We start from the raw sequence: 20,838 nt of genomic DNA, 5'->3' as shown, positions 1-20,838 counted from the left end.
GTGAACTTTTATAGTTTTAATAAATTCCTAAAATTACCAGTTTTAACTCTTTGGCATTTTTTGACCAAGTTGGCTCGTCTATTATGTAGAAGTATTAGACTAATCATCTAGACAGTATAAAAAAAGTCAAAACACTGATTGGGAAAAATTTTAAATCAACATGTGATGTTGAAAATCCAAGTAAACACATGTCAGATTTATTTAAATCAATGTAAAACACTATTTATATTTTAAAGTGAAGAGATTTTAGGGGATTTTGTAATCAGGTCCGGTGACGTATTGAAGCATCTCTATTGTCGCAGCTCCATTTTTGATAGTGGGATCAAGGGTGTGAAATTAAATCCCTAATCCAAAAATATACAGGATAAAGGTCCATTACTTTTGCTGTGACATCACCATATTTCTTTTCTTTACAATTTCAAATATCAGCTGATTATCTAACAATGGCACTTCAATGAAACATTAATACCATCAAATGGTCAGAAAATATTTTGCTTAGTAATTTATATTTGGAAAATTTAAATTCCATTTTGACTTTTGCTTGCAAGGTTTTGTCAGCCTGGTGTTTTCGCTCAATAGTATAAAACGGAATAATGTTGTTTTAGCATCATTGTTGAAGAATCTGAATTGTGTTGACGCTATGATGTCCACATGCGAGCYMTGCATTACATATGAGACCTGCAGCATTCATGGGGTGGAAAAATATGTGCCAGCCCATTTCATCTGTTCATCAAATTGTGAAGGCTTGAGGGGTCAAAGGTGTAGAAAAGTGATGCTGGAGCATTTTTTTTACCATGACATCCTATCTTCCTATACAGCTGAAACAAAATGCCTCAAAATCCAGGTAAATACACTACAAATAAAATAATAGATAATATAAATGAAGAGAATAAGTAAGTGCATGACGTGACTTTAATCAGACTTACCAAAACATAAGCGTTAAACCTCTCACTCTCACTGATTTCAACTTTCAGAATATGTGGCACATTTCTCTTTTGCTTCAACCGTTGGTGCACAAACCAATGTCCATAAAGAGCTAGCGCTTTAGCTAAAATGTTTGGATTAAAAAGGAAACGGCTTCAACTAAAAGGATCAACMCAGGTCAGAACAGAATGTGGTTCTGTTCCACATATATATAATGAAGTGGTCATTTATTATCAATCCACGCCCGTCTGACGAGCCAATTCACTTTGCGAGAGACAATGTCATGTGCTGCATTAGCGTCATTAGACATAATGAAAGCAGGCTAATGTCCTTTCCTGTCCATCAGTCGGTCCGCCTGGGGTGCAGAGGCACAGAGCCCTGATGCCTCAATTTCATGGTCATGAGTGCAGGTTATCACAGCAGGAGCAGTACTTTGGTGAGAAGCTGTAATTCTAACCAAGCAAAAGAAACATTGACCCCCTTTATTCAACAAGATTGCACATAGCATTTTAGAATATGACATGTTTTGATTGTAGCACTTATTTCTTTGTTTCCATTGTCATCCAAAATGGATTTCAAAAAATGTCTTCAAGAAGAACATCTGAAACTTTGACACCAATGCACATCAGAATAAGACACTAAATAGATTAACTGGTTGTGACACTTTTACACTATTAACTATATGGAAACTAAATGATGCTACTTAGTAGTTCAGTAATATGACTTGGCTTTCTTTGATGCTGCTGGCGTTCACCAATGCAGCTGAATTTTTCTTAATAAAGTAGTATGCATTTGTCAATTCATGTTTTTTTTTTATAATATATGTATGCTTTAGTGAAAACTCACACATCAGTAAAAAAGAAAAGTAAACATCTAATCTCAATTTAAWTTTTTTCCAAACGTTTGCTTTTGTAGGATCTGCTGTTTCCCAACCAACCAGCACAGGGGGACGACCGAGTGTCTGTGTCTGTGAATGGAGAGCTGACCATATCATCTGTGCAGCGCTCAGATGCAGGCTACTACATCTGCCAAGCCCTCACAGTGGCAGGCAGCATCATGGCCAAGGCCCAGCTGGAGGTAGCAGACGGTAAGGCAGGACTCAGTAGCACATGCACACCGTCCTCATTTACAGGAAAAGAAAATGTCTGCTTTTGGAGCACGGATTTTTAGTTATGCGATCTACTGCCGGAGTAGTGCTCGAWTCAATCCCGAGCCGCTGATTAGTGRGTCGAGGTTTCTCTACTTCAGCAATATTGATGAAACTCTAGCACCTCGCTCGCTACTTGCATTATGAATGGAGTGTGTGTTTGATGTTGGTCTAGCTTCACCTGTGATCCCTTTGGTGCTTTCATTTCATGAGAAACACAAACACATAAGCTGTGCAGCATGGCTGATGGTGCACAGCAGCATCAGCCCACACTTGTAGTTTCCTGACAAAGATTTCTTAAGTTCTAAAAGCCAGTCACCCTCAATCATCTTTTCACTTCCAACTCTGWATGATGGAAAAATTAAAAGGCAGAAACAGTCTAAAACCCCTCAAAAATGTCTGCTTTGTGAAGAGACACTTTACACTTTTTATTTTTTTTATCAAAGCTTTAATGTCAGCATTAAGTGCTCAGCTGCTGGCAGCTGGGAGTTGTTTCCACTCCTCATTTCATTTGTTTCTTGGCTTTTTTTTTTTTTCCCGCCCACACATTATTAAATTAACATCTGTGGAAGGGTTTTTTTTTCTTTTTTGGGGGGGTGGGGGAGTCAGAATGACTCCTGTCACTCAGAGGAGATGGATCAATATCAAAATGTTAGGTGTAGAAAGCGAGCGTTGGGAGAAACGTCTTTGACAGATGGGTGTAAACAGAGACGGAGAGTGTTGGCTTGAGGCCTGGGTGGATTTTGGAGGCTTGCAGAGTTCCATTTGTGGAATTATTTAAGATTATCACGTGGCGCATCGTACAACAGGGTTTACATGTGGATAAAAAGTTTTTAAAGGTGCAAATATGCATTATTTATCACTGAATTCAATTTGCATCTGACAAAATCGATTTAAACTTCAAAACATGGCATTTGGCTGGATTAAAATATTCAATTACTCATATGTTCAGCATCTTTGTATCAAAAATAACTTACGTTCATAAAGCCACTTTATTTCATCAGATCATGCAAAAGAAAAGAGATGTGTATGTGGAGAAAAGTACGGGTGTKAATRCGTTACATATATGGTATTGAGTGAAAAAAGCAGAAACATGGTTTCTAGGCTGTGAGAGTTACTTCTGACAGAAACATTTTATTACTTTGGTGGTTTAAAGCTCATTTCGATACAGAAGTGCCCCCTGAAAAAGAACAAGACTTTAATATCGTAGTTTGCTCTGCMATCACTTGGGATGATGATGAGTTGCCTTACAGAAAGGATATTTTCGTAGAAATGTTCCTTCTTTTTYCAGCAAAGACCAATCTTATGACTGAAAAAAGAAATTATTTGCTTGCTCCCAGTGAAAAATGGATAAGAAAATTTTAAAATCTCTTTCCATCCATCCAGCTGTCCATCATCAATTCTTTTGTTCCCGATCCATATCTCATAACCTTTGTCGTATGTTGAATAGATGGACCGGAAATTCAAGATGCTAGTTGTTGTCTTTTTTTTCCAGATGTTTATTCTCGAAGTSTGAAACAGTGTCCACATTACAGTAGACCTGTCCACCTCTTTCCAGTTGAAACCTGCGGTCTCACTCTTACCCAAAAACGACTGAAATCTTTAACACATCAGCGAATTCTCAGCACAGTGTCATTTTTAAGCAACTCTCTACATAAAACCAAACTATTAATCTCCTGTAACAGTCGCACCCGACTTCCCTTCTAGAACATTATGCTGCACTTCCCTGTACCTGATATTCTGCTAGAAATGCTGTCTGGCTCATTGTGCTGTGGGACTTGTGATAAAGGAAAAGACTTCGGGAGCATGCTGTACACTCTTCTGTGAATGGAGACTCACTTGATAACAGTGGTGAGGAAATTGGAAGCAAGGGGTAGTTACGAGGCTAGGAGAGAGATTCGGCACTCCAGAAATTACTGTTTCAAAGTCCGGAGGCTGTATCCTGCATGATATAACAAGCCCTAAAAAAAAACAAAAAAGAAAAGCTTTAAAAGAAGTGCCTCGTTGTTCGGCTTGGCATGCTAATTCAGAGTTTAGTTTTATCTGTGTTTGCTAGCGAATGGAGGGGGAGGGCGGAGTGCAGCCATGAGTCACGCAGTAGGATGAGGGAGGACAGGCATGAATGTGTGAGAGGTGTTACAAAGAAGCCATGGTAATTAGCACCACGGGTGAAGCATCGTTAATCCTCACCTAGTAATTAAAGCTCAAAGGTGTGTGATGCAGTGCCATGAGTACACCACCCCGATGCAGAAAGGCTGTGCAAAACAGTCACTTCCCCTCACAACAAATCCATCAGACTAGATGCTAACATGTTGGACGTGCAGCCGCTGATGTAATTATTGCAGCTGCAAATTAACACCTTGCGAGAAGGTCAGCTACCTTTTCCAGAACCGTAACAAGTAGTTAGAAGAGTGAGCTGCTGTTTTGCTCCATGAAAACCAAAYAACAGTGGTAAGAAAAAATTTGAATAACACCGTTTGACATCGCCTTTTACCATCAGCCTCCAAGGGCCGCCCACCACCCATCATCCGACAGGGCCCGTCCAACCAAACGCAAGCTCTGGGAGGCGTGTCCATCCTCCGGTGCCAGGCCTCAGGAGATCCAGAGCCGACAGTCACCTGGAGGAAGAATGGGGCGAATCTGCTTGGACAAGACCCACGGTTTTCCTTACTCGAGCACGGCAGCCTTCAGATCCAGAACACAAGGGTGGGTTGAGTGGATTTTCCCGAAAAATAATTGTAGCTTATGTTTTCTTTGACACTGTTTATTGTTTTTCCACAGCCCTTAAAACAGTGCTTGTGCTTTGCTTCTTTGCAATGTCATACTTTTGCAGCTTTGTAAAGWACCTCAACAGGATAAAATCACACTTTTTCAACTATGCATCAATTTGCTATTCAAGCGGCTTAAAGTAATATTAAAATCTAGTTAGTCTAGTCAATATGCAGATCATTGTATGCCGATTCATCTTCACACATATCAAGAAAGTAGTTACTGCAACCAAAATACATTGAAAGGTTTGATAAATCTGAAATTTTATTTTAGGGAATATATGTTCAGGGTAGAATTATCCGGTTCAGGTTTGATCATTCCACATATTTCAGTTTTTCAGATTTAAAACCACATTGACCTTCTAGCTTGTTTATATTACCAGATGCTGGTCATATTCTAACAGCAACTAACCAGTGCAGAGTCAGACTTTACCTAAAATGATGTTGTTGTTTTTTTTATTAAATTACAAGATCGTGTGTCTCGATATTTGATTTCACCCCTAATTTTGACAAATCCAAAGATGCCAAAAAATCCCTAGCATAAAGCAGAAATTATAAGCGATAACTTATCATGTAGTCCCCCTGACTCTGGGTTAAACTGTTTTATAGAAAGCATTTGGCTGGGGAGCACGATGCTTTCACAAGCATCCCTTTCAGTTTGTCAAACCTGAAGTGTTAAACATAATTGCAGGAAAACAAGTTTCACCCAGAAGTGGTTCTGTCAGGTCCTCTAACCTGATGCAGCAGATGGGCTGTTAGACGGAACAATCTCAGAAGTCCTCCGTCGAAACCATCTGGAAAATAGGGACTTTCAAAAGTGCTTGTGATTGGATGGAGCACATGGTGGGAGAAAGCCACTGCTGTTGACGACAACGTCTAAAAGCTCCATGAAACTGACGAGGCAAAAATGCTGATGTGTCCCAACAAAATATGAAATGCTTTGCTTTGTCACAAGCTTGAGTATTATCTTAATTCAAAATCAAAAGCCACCAGAAGGACAAAAAAATCTGGATTATTATTGTTTCTATATTTGCGTGTCGAATCCGATGCTGCACTTTGAAGAATAAAGGGAGATTTGTTTGTTTGTCAGGTGATCTCAGCCGAGCGTAATTCAAGAGGACAAGTGCAGTCAGCTTGCTTTTAAAAGATGAATAGCAAGTATTGATTTTTATAAGTCGTTAAACGCTGCTTTTTGGTTTAAATCTCTGAGGCAGCAGTTCGACTCAAGGACTAGGGTGCAGGAACTGGTGAGTCGAGCCTGAAGGTGATGATATAATGGAGAATCTGCTGCACACAGTGTCATATTAAAGCACCACTCTTATGTCACTTCTTCCTCCTTTTGGGAGAAGGAGGTAGAGGAGTGACGTAAGTCTCCCTAAACGTTGTCGGTATTTAAAAAAAAAAAAAAATCGTCGTCATATTTCTCATTTCCTGTGTCAGCACTGGATATGGGAATGTTGATGGTTATGGGAATGGCATGTGACCACTATTGGAGAAAATCAATTAAGAAAATTAATGTGAGCTTTTAATGGCATCTCTCTTTTTTTTCTTTTTTCATTGGCCAATGGTAAAGTTTCCACTTATCCACTCTACAGATTTCCCCGTGCCAAATGCAGGCCAGGGGAGGTTAATGCGTTTTTACTGTTGTGCTGGCTGCAAACCTCCTTCAAAAGCCCAGACTGACGCAGGAGCTTGTAAAAGCCATCAGGGATCACAGTTACAAAGGCTGTTGCACTCAGCTGAATAYGGGGACAGAGAACAAACTTGAAAGCAGTATCATGTGTGACATGGATCTGTGGAAAATATTTATGGGGTGGATTTAATCGGCGGCGCTGTCTTCCAACTGTTTGTTTTTTTAATGCTGTGTTGCAACGCCGGAATTAGACTGTCATGTAGGACATTAAATATGAGCTGAATAATAATAATATCATTAATAATAATCATAATGTGGCTTTCACAGCTGTCTGACTCCGGACTCTACACCTGTGTTGCCACCAGCTCCAGTGGAGAAACATCTTGGAGTGCCTACTTGGATGTCAAAGGTCCGTGGAATACCCCGTCCGACAGATTAACACACTGCCGCAGTACCTTGGAAGCGTATTTATACTCCTGGAACTTTTGTCACGTTTTGACACTTTACACCCATAAACCTCTGTTTTTAAAAGACATTTCATGTGGCAGGCCAAACACCATGTGATGCATAATTGAAATGTGAAAAGAAAATACATGGTTTTTAGATTTTTCTTTTTTTTTTTTTTTTTGAAAAAGGAAATCTGAAAAGTGTATGCATTCAAATACTTTTGTAAGTACTTTGCAGAGCAATTTGCTGCAAGATGCAAATCCAGCTGTAAGTGTTTGGAGGGGGGTGTTTCAYACCAGCTTTGCTCATCTACAGACTAAAGTTTTGCTATCTGTTTCTTTGTGAAATATTTCAACTTCTGTCATAGTGAATGGAGAGTCTATGTTAATAACAATTTTACGGTTCAAATTCTTTAGACATGRACAGTAMAGTTGCACACCACATTTTTCAGCTATTTCTAAAACAAAGCAAAAAAATAAAACCATAAATCATTTTCCTTCAGCAGAWCTTTCTGTTGRTCTATGACAAAATCCCAATCRAATGTAACGAAGTTCATTGTTGTAATCCAGCAAATTGTGAAAAAGTTCGAGGCGTATAAARCATAGCCTTCCCTTTGAGTTTGAGAGTTATTAATTCAGCCTCTCTTYCTTCCTCAGACTCYACTGACCTCATGGATTTCATGTCGCACAACACAACCGCCCTCCCCGGGCCGCCCTCCAAGCCAGAGGTCACTGACGTTACCAAGAGCAGTATCTCATTGTCATGGGAAACGGGGCCAGAGGCGGGTTCCCCAGTGTCCTCCTATGTCATTGAGGCTTTCGGGTATGTCTGTGACCTATGCCCACSAGCAACACTTAGTGACCCAAACTTTCATGGCAACAGCAGATGTAAGGGGTCTCTGTGGGGAATTCAAGCAAGCCAGGGCAGGTTCAAGCAAAACAAGTCTGCAATGTAAAAGTGAGGAAATACTCATGTGTTTGGGGGAGATCTACAGATTTCTGACCAAAGCCCATCTCTGGGACACAGGAGTCATCTCCTTCCTGAGCATTATGTTAGTGTTGGACATTCCCATTATGTCTATATTCGGATTTGACATGAAGAGATTAGCGAATCCGTATCTGTCTGAAAGTCGTGTTATTTTTGGAACTTTGTAGCAACATTTGAGCAGCACTTACATGGAACTCCATAGCAGTGGCGCATACGTCCGAAAAAATCTATGCTCTTCTGGCTTACCGGGAGATTATATTATGCATGCCGCATTATTAGATGCAGAGAAATGCTGCCTATCTTCCTCAGCAACAGAAACACAAGGCACATAGGCAGTAGTCTATTGCGTGTTTAATTTGATTCATTCTTTATTACAGTCAGTCAGTGAGTAACAGCTGGCAAACAGTGGCCGACCACGTGAARACCACCGAGTTTACCGTCAAGGACCTACGACCAAACACCGTGTACCTGTTCATCATACGAGCTGTGAATGCTCAAGGACTCGGGGATCCAAGCCCAATGTCTGAGCCCGTCCGGACGCAAGGTGAGAAGATAAGACTGAACTGCAATAAATCATTTGTGTTAATTATCTTTGACCTACGTGGCTGCATCTCTCTCTTTTTTGTCCCCTCTCCCTCAGACATTAGTCCCACAGTGCAGGGCGTAGACCATCGTCGTGTGCAGAAGGAGCTGGGAGATGTTGTGGTCAACATGCATAATCCTGTGGTCCTCAGCTCCACTTCAGTGCAGGTCACGTGGACGGTGAGAATAYGTAAAATTAGGGGAAAAAGCTTAAAGCTGAGCATTTTATCCCTCTTTGTCAATGCGACGAAAACCAGCTTAAGCTTTCTGCTTTTGCGCGCCTGTGTGTTTTGAGCAAGTTGGCATATGTGGGGCGAGAATGWCATCACTGGTACACATTCAGTGTGAACACCTGCTGTTTAAATTGGTTTGAGGTGAAGCTAAAATAAAGACTAATGTTTGTGTTCAGGCTAAATACATCACCATTAGGAATTGCATGCCCCACCTTTGAGTGCAGTCTGCAGGCAACACTTTATCCAGGGAATAATATTTTACTCTGCTGGCAGGGTCTCTATGGCACCTTCCAGAGTAGTACACATCAGATAGGTTGGAACCAGACTGTTACCTAATGCTTTCCAAAAATGCCATCCGTGTGTGATAAACCAGATTTTTTGAAACAGAATGGTTACACAAGCGCTTGATCTTTGTCCATTTTTGATAAGAACTAGCATATTAATTACTGCCACAGGTTTAATTGTCAAAGCCGGATAGAGCCAGGATTGATTTGGCCTMATTTTTAAGAAAGAAAAAAAAAACTAATAAAAAGAACAAAAAAAACAAACTTTTGCTGAATGCAATAAAAGTCCCGAGAGAAGGATTGCATGCATAAATTTACTGTTTTTCCAATTTCTAATATTGTATATCTAATAACATTAATTTGGCATTCCGCTACACAAGATGAAAATAGTGTCACTGGCCCAGTTTCCTGCTGGTTTTCCTCATTTCATACTTATTAGATCACAGGTCCAATCTCAACTCAACCATTTCTTATCCACAGGGTCATTCTGGGGATATGCTGGAAAAAGTTAATGTTTTTCTGAGGAAGAAGATTATGCGGGTTGTCCACAGTTTGTCAATTATAGCCGCACATTTCAATAATTTAATTGACATTTAATGTCGTAAATCAATAYAATATAGTGCATAATGTCTGAAGAGGAGGGAAGTTTTCATACAAACACATTTGTTAAAGGTGTGCCATGCATTTACAGCCTTTATTCTGATACCTAATGACTTTAAWAGGTTATCTAATTAGTATAATTTGTAAATAAAGACCTTAGTCTCTGTTTCTAAGTAACTAAGCATTCGGATGACTGTCGATTCCCTTCTATCCCTGCCTAAAGGTGGAAAACCCATCCCAGTTTATTCAAGGCTATCGGGTTCTGTACCGACAAACCTCTGGGCTGCCCTCTCCTGGGCCCTGGCAGATCCAGGACGTGAGGATTGCCTCGGAGAGGGACGTCACACTGCCTGGTCTGAACAAAGGCATCGTCTATGAGATCAAGGTGCGACCGTACTTCAATGAGTTCCAGGGGGCGGACAGCGAATCCATGACGGCGCGCACCATGGAAGAAGGTAAGCGGCGAAGATGTATTTGCCTCTCTGGCGAAATCGTTGTCTTTTCAGCTTAATGATAGCGAAAATAATTTGGCATGGAGCTGTTAATCCACAAGCAACTGGTCTCACGTTGCGTTTCGATCTACTTTTGTGTTCAGTTGCCACTGGTAAAGGCTTCGTGGTTTGATAGTAATGGATAATGGCATTTCAAGTACACCCACCCACCCACACTTACTGGTGCGGTGTTATATCCCCTGTGTGTGAAAACAGGTCTCCGAGACAGCACAGTGGGGCTCTGTGACAACTYAAGGCCTGTGTGGAATGGTGGGCAGAGGGGGAGGGCAGAAACTATCTCTTGTGACTGAAGCTCAGTTAACTGGGAAAGCTCTGTTTAGCTCTGGACCCCTGCTGCCATATTCCTGTCCAGACATGCATTATATGAACCCCCGTTGCTAACATGTTTACCAATCAGCCTTAAGGGTGATAACACTTGTCTGTTTCCTCGTAGCTCTGCTGTTGTGTAAGTCAATTGATCAGCTACTTGTCTCTCTTGTCTAAGGTGTTTGTTGCACAAACTGAATATAACATGGTGGCAGAAAAGTCTAAAAAAAATATGTGAAGTTATTCTGTGTGCGTGCGTGCGTGCGTGCGTGCGTGCGTGCGTGTGTGTGAGTTGTTCTATTGACACATCTTTGGAAAAATTGTTATACACTTTGAAGTTATTCACATTTTGGAATCATACATGGCACTTTTTCTTTCTTTTTTTAAATTATTTTACCAATAACATTTMTAAATAGTTCAGCCTGCAAATGTATTCACCCCCTTCTGTCTGATATTCTGAATTAAGATTCAGGAAAATTAATTATCTTCATAATGACCTATCTAGTACTGTGTAAAAAATTTATGTCAGTGTTGTTACAGAGTTTTATGTATCAGCCAGGCTCTTGAAGGCTAAGTAACACACTTTACAGGTAAGCAATAAGGTTCTTGGAGATGTTAACAGCGGGATTAGTTTATGAGGCAAAATCTCAAGATTTGAGCACATCACTGTTTACTAAAACAGAYGCACAGATTAGGGAGAGAATTTACCCGCAAAGTAGATAAGAGGCTCATTGCTAAAGCTAGGGGAGGTAAATATATTGAAAGGCCTGATGGAAGAATCATTTGACAGAACAATCATTCATATGGTATTCCACAAATATGGCTCTGATGGAGATTGGAAGAGAAAGCCACTGGTGATAGAAAGCCAGAAGGTCCCATTACAGCTTGCCACAGGACACAGTAATTGTGTGGAAGACAGCGCGTGTGGAGGTAGAAACTTTAGTAATGAGGCAGGAAAAGGCAGCTTGGTTGACACTCAGGAGTTAATTTAAAACAAGGAAGAAGAATTTCAGGACAAAGCACAGCCCTCCTTAACTCTGCTGAAAAAGACAGTGGCTCCCTGTGCAAASCACCTAACTCCAAGTTGCCATACGACCTGTGTACATGTATAAACTTTGTGTGAGTACGATTGGGTGAATGTGGCTCTTGTGTAAGCCACTTTACATGGTCAGTATAACRAAAAAWGTTTTATATAAATTAAGTCMATCTATAAACATGAACAAACATTTTGGTTACAASAGAGTTCTTGTTCTCAGTTAACAATATAGTTATCAATTTTGTCTTATTGATACACYCTTATGAATTTGTTGTCTTGAAGAATATGCCAAACTACATATTAAGCAATACTGTTCAGTCCATGTTAGCCACTCTTTCAAATATTGAATTAACATCAATAGCCGCCTCATTCGGCTCGACACTTCTCTTATTTTTAATGTAGGATGGTTTTWTTACAGCACAGGTATTTTCCGGTAAGTGATTGAGTAACATTTAAAACTTCTACAGAGTCCACGCCTCCAGGAAGCAATCGTTTCTCAATAGCCGAACGAGGTCGGACTCCTTTGTACGAAGCAAACAGCGTAGAACAAGGTGATGTTGTTTTTTTTTTTACCAGGCTAAATAAAAGGTAAAAACATGCCATTATTAGGCATTAGAAGAAGGTTCACATTCCAGCATCACAATACCTCTAAACATATAAACGGAGCAATAATAATGGTTTAGATCAAAACATGATGATGTGTTAGAATGGCTCATCAGTCAAAGTCAGGTCTAAATGCGCTTGTCAAATAAGTATTTAGATTTAAACCAAATTGAAAGCCAAGCATCATTTTCTTCCACTTAACAGTTCTGCACTAATTTTGCTGGTTTATCACAAAAAAATCATTTGTGGCTGTTAGATGATAAAATGGGCTATGTTTACTTTTGCATCACTTTGAATATCTGAAATATTTGTAAACAAACAGTTTATTCCTTATGGTTCATATAGGTTGGGAAACACTGAATAATGAAATTTYATGTAGAAGAACAATACATAAAGCAGATTTAGGTGTTCATAATAAAAATGAATCCAAAGTCCAATCTTTTTTCTGAGTATCCTTTGAGCAGTCACTGGATCTGCTGACATGCTCTTGAACTAATATAATTGGATCTACAGCATGCTTAGAACACAGCTATAGCCAGCTCCTCTCTTACAAACGATTCTCCCCAAGGACAAGAATGAATTATCGTGACTCRTTCACATTACCCCTTTTACCTCCRAGTGACTCAAAGGAAACTTCAGTTCTCTGCGATCAGGTATGTCACTTGGACTGCAGCAGAAGCAGTTTGCACTTTGACAAAGCTGGGGACGAGATCATTGATATTTGTCCGGTGCGTCTGTGTTTGACCGTGAAAAAATCACAAGGCCTTCCCAGAAGAAAGGCGAGCTAAAACTATACCAACAACTGATGCAGAAAGAAAGCCTCACCTCACTGGGGCCCAATTAAAATGGCCACACAGGATCACTGGAGGTTATTCTCCCACTGGGACACATGCTGTATTTACTTGAGATACTGGGAGTGAGGTGGTGTGGTACTGGAAGCAAAGGATTGATCCACCCATTATCCAGAGCCCAAGATGTGTATAGCAGAGTTCTGCAGAAATATCAGTAAAAGACACTTGTTATGCTTCAAAGACACATTGGCAGCTTGGCTCTCCTTCTGCAAAACTTGATTATGTCTCAGGGTAATAAATAAAAAAAATCCGTACTCCTGGGCTGTGATACCTAATGAAATGATAAAAGGGAAAATGTTTGCTAGGTTCATTGATCTTTAAAGCACTTAAGTGAATTGTTGGTCAGGCTTTTTTCCACCATCACTGTCATCTATATGAGCCTCAGGCTCTCCAACACTGTCATTGACAAATTAAAAGAAATAATAATGCACTAGGGAAAGAGTCACCTGTAACTTTGAAGAAGAGAATGACAAATAAATGTTTAAAATTTGGGTTGTTCTTTATTTTGCAAGAGGAAAGACATGGGCATCCGTTATGGAATAAATCTTATAGAAACACATTTACCAGCCCCTTTTGTAAGGTACGCATTGCTTGTACCTGCAAACTAACAATTAGGTTGCAATTTTTTTCCCCAAAACCAATTATGCTAACTGCCCCATACCCTGTACATCAGAACATTAAGCAGCTTCAGAGGTTTTAGTTTAACTGCACAGATGAATAAATAAAAAATGTTCTCTTAAACGCATGACTTCTTTCAAATAAGCCAACAGCTATGCTGGTTATCAGCCTGATACATGCAGACAAGAAAGATGCACTTTGACATTTTGCGCTGTTGTGATCATTTCTAGTAATGTTATCTTGAGTCATTACTGGTATTGTAGCCATTATTCATCTTGAAGGAGTCTCCTCATACCTCTAAGGGTTTCAGGACTATACTTAATGCTTCCTGCCTTCTAATGCAGAGCGCTTTTACGTGACTGGAAAACCTCCATCTTCTTGAGGCAGGTTATCTGAAATGAAATCTGAAAGCAAAGAGGGAAAGGATTTGCCTAATGGTGCATTTTCATCGATAATTAGAAATACAAGTAGTCCTATGTTAAATCCCTTATATGGCATGATCTCATTTTCTTTGAACTACAGAGTGGAACAGATTGCACGTCTGAGCAAATAGTTTGATTACTTTTTTTTTGTAGGAATATTAATTTTTTGCTTAAAGAATAATGATAAAATAGATTTGTAATATTTTGAACATTATGTGTACCAATGCCAAAAACATGGCAGCACACCTATCATTTTGTATTCAGTTATTTAACTACAGTGCTGTGGAAAAGTATCATTTGAATGAATTTGGATTATTGTGGGAGTGGTAAGGGTTAGTTTTCTTGCTTTGTTTTTTTTTTCTTTTCTGTCACAGTTAAATGCTTAAGTAAATCTTATGATCTGAAAATTACTGACTAACCTGTTATAGAAAGTAATTGTTTCCTTAATATACAAACTTGCGATCAAACCCTTGCCAGCAACAACTTTCATCTCCACGTTTCAAAATGTCCAGGTTTGAAGGAGCAAATTAACCGAAGGTCATCAAACTACCTCTAAACTTGTTCCAATGTTTTTTTTTCTCAAAGTCTTGGCAATTCTCAAGATGTTTTGTTCTTTCCACTTTTTTTTTTTGCAAACGTGCAACAGATCTTTATGTTCTTTTTGACCTTGCAATTTCCTGCGGATGCTACATTTTGAAGTAATTCTTGGTTGGCTAGCATCTCCTCGCATTTTTATTTCACTTACAAATAATGTGACTGAATGTGATTTGCTGTAGTCTCAAAGTCTCAGAAATGGCTTTTCAGACTGTAGATGTCAGCGACTTTGTTTCTTATTGAATGCAGCATGGCGTCTGGCTTTTTAAGAAGCTTGAACTTGCATTCTGCTGCCAAATAAGATCTATTGAAGTGATTTCTTGCTTCTACAGAGCAAGCAATAATCAGGCATGGGCAAAACTTTAAAAATGTAAATACAGAAATAAAATTGTAAGGGCATCACCTACTTTTTTAAAGGCTATATTATAAACAACAATACATTAAAGGAATACCTTGTTTATGTGATGAGTGTAGACAGTTATATTGTACAAGACTGAGTATATGTGTGTCCATTTGCGTAGTTGTCCTAGTAAGTCTCTCCAACAAGAACAACTAAATGTATAAATTCAACAAAGTAGTTTGAAATATTTCGGTAAAAGTATTAGATGATATTGTGTGATGAGGGCGAATTTATTGCCATGCCGCCAAATACTCTGCAGGGATGCTATGTCTGTCAGAACCTTCTCTTTAAGTACAAGCTAACTAAATCAAGTCGGTATTGCATTACGAGCAGAGCCAGATGCTGAGCTCTCATGCCTAATACAAGCCCTACAGGACTTAATGTTTCCTCTGAAAGATACTTGTTTGTGCTTCCTACCTGCTCGTTTTCAGATGCAAGTCCATCTGTGGATATGGACTCACATCTGCAGCCTGGCCAAGATAATGCATCACCTGCTCTGGCCTCTCCACGCAGCTTTAAAAGTGCCAGCCTTGCGCGCTATCTCTGTAAGGTGCAGAGAGAGTTATTATTTTACTGCCTCTTAATCGGGGTCAGAGTAGTTCTCTTATCCTCTCAGACAGAACATAACGCTACTTTAATGGAAATTATGAGAAACTACTCTTATGTGCCTGGAACTACCCTTTTTTGAGCAAGAGGAGATGATTTGTTTAGTTGCGCAAACCCCGTGCTTGCCTCTCTCCCACCTRTTTTCCCTCTAAATCTTTGAGCTCTTCAAATAGGTTACCGGGCTAATTTGGTGCTTTAAAAAAAAGAAAAAGAAGAAAGAAATAAGCCAAACTTATTAACAAGAGAGAATTTTTTCCCTATAGGGCTCCATATTTGTGGCGATGAACCATCTCATCTTTTTCTTGGCATGGGGTGTATGTGTTCATATCTAAACTTGCTGATCTTCTTGGAATGGCTGTCATTTTTGCAATTAAGAAAAGCACATTTTGGACCTCAAACACTTGGCCTGTGTCACTCAGGATGCCATTAAGATATTGGAATCTTCTACTCTGTGAGATGAATTGTTTTAGAGCCCATCTGCCAGACTATATTTGAAAGTACCTTGTTGTGGGACTTACTGTATGAATATGAATTGCGGCAGAGAGTGAGACAATTTCTGCTTTAACATGATAAGTAATATCCAAGACCTTGCTTCCTTTTATAATATCAATAAGTTATTTCCTTGTGTTTTTTTATTAAAACTGGTTTTTACATGGAAGTTGCTCTTTGGACCTCTTTATCCCTTTGACTAAAAATAACAAAGAACCAACTAATGTCTTTCAAATATAAATATAATAACAAGTGCAGGTTTTTAATACTAGTTCCTTTCTTGTCATGGAATAATTTCACTGAATCTTCATGACAGAAGATGAAAATGACTCTTCTTGGTTTTTTACAAGTTAAAATCTAAAAGGCTCCTCATTGACCCATATGTGCTCTATTTACCTCTAAATAAGATGCGTCCAGGACTCTGGTTGTAACTCTGGAGGTGTTGCAGATATTTATAAAATGCCAATAAAATATATTGTAGTTAGATAAAAGGGTTGTGAATATGTTTGCTAGCTGCTGTAACTCACACTGATCCCCACTCTGACCCCTTTAGCTCCCAGTGCCCCTCCACAGCAAGTGGCGGTGTTGACAGTGGGGAGCCATAACAGCACATCCATCAGCGTGTCATGGGACCCCCCTCCCTCCGACCAACAGAACGGCATCATCCAGGAGTACAAGGTAGGTGCAGCTCACCCCTCCCCACCCAGACTCACTTTCCTCAGTCATGTGTAACAAAACATTACGCTGAATTCTGTCGACTGCGTCTGTCTGTGTCAGATCTGGTGTTTGGCCAACGATACACGCCTTCACATCAACAAGTCTGTGGACGCCACCATCCGTTCAGTTGTCGTCGGGGGTCTTCAGGCTGGAGTGCAGTACCGCGTGGAGGTGGCGGCAGGCACCAGCGCCGGGGTGGGGGTCAGAAGCAAACCCCAGCTCATCATTTTGGGTAATCCACTCCCACTCCCGATCCTGGGGTCAAATGAAATGACCTTATAATGGGGGGGGTACCTGGGTCTCTATAGCAGATCAGGAGTCTGGAAAAATGATTTAGCAATTTATCGCCCCAGAAGAAAGAAGATTGTGCTTTACAACGCAGGCATCTGTGGAGAAATCAATAGTGATTCATTAAGTGTAGTGTCTGGTAACACCGTGCCAAGTACTGTTAGCCATATCAATAATCCTCCTCAATATGTGGGCAGCTGGTGCTAACACATTGAAGGCTGTGTTTTTGTAGGAGCTTATCAGCCTATCACATCTTCTGAAATAGCCAAAGGATGCCCAGACTATATAAGCCCTGAATCAATATCGCAGACCAGGCCAGATGCTCTTCATCTATGACTTTTGACTGATATATAATAACACCCTTAACACACAGAGAAGGGGAAGCAGGTCGGCGGACTGAGGCTTAATGATGGAGAATGTACGTTCGTTTTTGCGTGTGTGTGTGTGCGTGCGTGTGTGTGTGTGTGTTTGAAAGGGGAGGGGGAATCTGCTGCTGGAGACTGTGAATCTAATTTCACAGCACAGTAGCTGCAACAGAAAAATCAAACTCTGTCGGAGCTGCTCTGTCAATCTCATGTCTTGCAGCTCAAGTTGATAAGTGCACCGCTGAATTGATTAAGTCTATATTGGATGCACTGATGCCATTTTATTTTTTTTCTTATTTTGTTTTWTTCTCACAGATTTTTTTTCTTTCCCCTTGTTTTCGGTTGACCTCTCTTGCTGTCCATCTGTTCGAGAAGTTGTCATGATTTTCTCTGTACTGCATATTCAGAATTTTCATTCCCCTCCAAATATATGTAAAGACTATATATATATATGTACATATATATAGTCTTTTTTTTACTTTACCTTTATAGTATGCAGAGGGTTTGTGTTATTCTTCCTCATGACAGCTAAACTGTGTGATATTCATGTTTTGTTTTCACTGAGGCATCATTTGGCATTCAGATGTTCCCCTTGTGTCTTTTCCGTCTGTGTGCATGTGAAACTTCTGCTGTGCCTTCAGGTGGAGAACTGAAGGATGTGATGACAGGATCGGAGGGCAACAACAGCATCTCAGACGTGGTGAAGCAGCCAGCTTTCATCGCTGGTTTGGGAGGGGCCTGCTGGATTGTCCTCATGGGCTTCAGTGCTTGGCTGTACTGGAGGAGAAAAAAGAGGAAAGGACTAAGCAACTATGCAGGTAAAAAAAAAAAAAACTTCCCTCGTGCTTCTAAATCAACACAAGATCTCAAAGCACAGTAGGTCTCTCGCCTGCAGCGGAAGCTGATGTCGTCACAGATGTGACTCCATTTGAGGTGGCTAAAGTGCAGAACAAAAGAAAATATATTCTACACAGATGGAAATAGGCCCTATTTACTTTAATTCACTGTGCAGCCATGTGTATCAGCTCTGCTGAGTTCCATCAGCGCCACACCTCAACACTCTGATACATTCATGCGAGATAAGTAATTTAACATCTATTTCCATTATCAGACTATGGCTGGTGGTGTTTGTCTATTAACATTAGGTACGTCTAGGTTTAGGTATTAAAAAAAATAAATAAAAAAATCTCTTACTATTCCACAGATCAACCCCCAAGCCTTATGCATTTATGATTATGGAGCTACAGCTTGTACTCATTATTTAGAGACTGATTAATTACCAAAATTCAGTAGGGATTTATATCATCCCATCTATCCAATTAAATGTGTTCATCTGCATTCTAAGACATCCTGTTTACCAGGAATGTCCCAATACAAATCAGTCATTAAAGAATAGGCTTTTGCCCACTCAGTCCCAGTACCATACTTCATTAAAATCAATGTCTTGTGTAGCCTATGTTTAGAAACACTAGCTTTAAATAGCACTGAAGTTTCTCAATAGATATCATCACACTACACTACACTCACTTATCACTGATGCACATTATACTGCTATTTCTTCTCTCTTCTTTCTAGAGAATGACAGACTTTATTACAAAAGTAGTTTTTGTAGGACATTCTGCTCAAACRTACTGTTAGCTTAAGAAAGCTAATAGCATTATTTTTCTTCAATTTACAGCTGGTGTTCAATTTATTTACTCATTGCTCCTGCCGATGAGGTTCTTGATGTGCTAAGCTAATATTAGCATGTTTACTTCCCGTTAATCTTATAGCATAGTTTAATGCGGTTCCAGTTAATTATGCATGGATAAAGTAACAGTAACTTTTTTAATCAAGCACTTTTTTTTTGGAATGTGTTAAAATGTTTTGACCAGGCATGTTTGCCACAGATTATAGGTCCCAGCAACAGTCTCTCTGTCACAAATGYTATAAAGTGTAAAATTATTTTTAAGCTTAAAATCAGCCACATAAAATATAGCTACAAGGTATGCTACATTGTAGCATACCTTCATAAGGACCTTGATCTCCCGCTGGTTACATTACTATATATATATTTTCACAGTTCTTTGCCCTTTTTCACTCTCAATATAATTGTCTATGAATTTATGTAAGATTTTCCTACAGTAACATCAGATTTCACATAAAACATACAGAAACATGGTCCTATCTTACTAGAAATTTGTTTTTGCTGCCTTTTAGGGAGTTGAATTTTGTAACATGTCAAGATAATTATTGTTACTCAGTGCTAGTATGAAGATATTCACATTAATTTTTGTTAAAGTCTGATTGTCATAAGAAACAAATAAACAAGACAAAATGGACATAATCAGTTGAATTTCCTTTAGCTGTAGCCCAGTGGCTTCTGTCTTATACGTAYACTTGAAATTCATGAATCACCTTCTATACTATTTCACCCCACTTTCTTGTCTCTTTGAATTACAGTTCAGTCCTTCACCTTTACTCGAGCTGGTACGTCTCCATATTGTGTGTTAATAAAAAAATATGAAACTCTTGAGCTGCTCCACAATGGACAAGACTGCAGATTAATTCTTTCTCTCTTTTCTCACTTTTTTTCCCCCTTCAAGTTACGTTCCAAAGAGACCGAGGCCTAATCAGAAATGGAAGGTGAGAGTTTAAATTTTTCAAACCAAGGAGCTCGCGCTGAAGGAGCTTTCCTGCTGACATTTCAGCGTTCTGGCTGGCTCGAGCCCCATTGTAAAACCTGAAATGAAGAGTTCTCTTGTGATGAATGGAATTTGCATACTCCCTTCTCCCCTGCTTATTCATACTGTATCGGTGTATGATTCGYGCTGGTGTTCGCTTGATGAAATCATTAATCACTCCTTTGAAGTGAGTGCTAGCAATTAATGCAGGTGGGCAGCTGTTTCAGTCGCTGCCTCTCTCTGCTCGTGTTGAGGTTGCTGGCAGAGTGAGAGGTCGCAGGGGGAGAGGAGAGGAGATGAATGTGATGTTTWAAAAAGCTCAGCACAGCAGACAGTCACGGTACGTACAGTGCAGAACATAGACGTAAAAGAGCAGCAAGTCGTGACCTGGAGACTCTTCTAAGTGGAGCTTTAAATTCTAAAAAATCTCCAGTGAAAATGTTTGTCCACTGGRATGTTTTCTGTAAAGCTTTTCTTGTAAAACCACTTTTTTTYYCCCCACTAACAATTTTAGCTGATTCCAATCTCTCGCTAAGAGCTACAATAATTTTCACAGCTTTCCTTTCCAGTKACAGYCATTAAATACTCATATTTGGAGCATAAGTCTCTTTGCGTGTGTAAAAGGGAAGTCATTATAAAAAAAATAGCTTTACTTCTATTTAATAGTAAAGATAAAAAGTTCAGAATTAAAACTATAACTCCAGCTCATATGAAGGGACAACATACAATAGTGGTTTTATGAAATGGCAATGACACATGATTT

The 20,838-nt window shown here is 39.6% G+C and overlaps 1 protein-coding gene across 3 annotated transcripts in view; it reads left to right on the top strand.

Moving 5' to 3' along the window:
* The window catches only part of LOC103475879 (roundabout homolog 2-like), a 90,430-nt gene that overhangs the window by 56,170 nt on the left and 13,422 nt on the right, over positions 1-20,838 (top strand). For all 3 annotated transcript variants that reach the window (XM_017308646.1, XM_008427819.2, XM_008427818.2), the window contains 12 exons: positions 1,840-2,011; positions 4,572-4,777; positions 6,800-6,881; positions 7,576-7,741; positions 8,284-8,450; positions 8,547-8,668; positions 9,829-10,060; positions 16,596-16,720; positions 16,820-16,991; positions 18,054-18,230; positions 19,855-19,881; positions 19,998-20,037. In XM_017308646.1, coding sequence (XP_017164135.1) covers positions 1,840-2,011; positions 4,572-4,777; positions 6,800-6,881; positions 7,576-7,741; positions 8,284-8,450; positions 8,547-8,668; positions 9,829-10,060; positions 16,596-16,720; positions 16,820-16,991; positions 18,054-18,230; positions 19,855-19,881; positions 19,998-20,037 — 1,688 coding nt within the window. The remainder of the gene's footprint in view (positions 1-1,839; positions 2,012-4,571; positions 4,778-6,799; positions 6,882-7,575; positions 7,742-8,283; positions 8,451-8,546; positions 8,669-9,828; positions 10,061-16,595; positions 16,721-16,819; positions 16,992-18,053; positions 18,231-19,854; positions 19,882-19,997; positions 20,038-20,838) is intronic.

This window comes from Poecilia reticulata, linkage group LG14 (assembly GCF_000633615.1).
Source record: "Poecilia reticulata strain Guanapo linkage group LG14, Guppy_female_1.0+MT, whole genome shotgun sequence".
In the NCBI taxonomy this organism is placed as follows: domain Eukaryota; kingdom Metazoa; phylum Chordata; class Actinopteri; order Cyprinodontiformes; family Poeciliidae; genus Poecilia; species Poecilia reticulata.
This window is presented reverse-complemented; position numbering and strand designations above follow the sequence as displayed.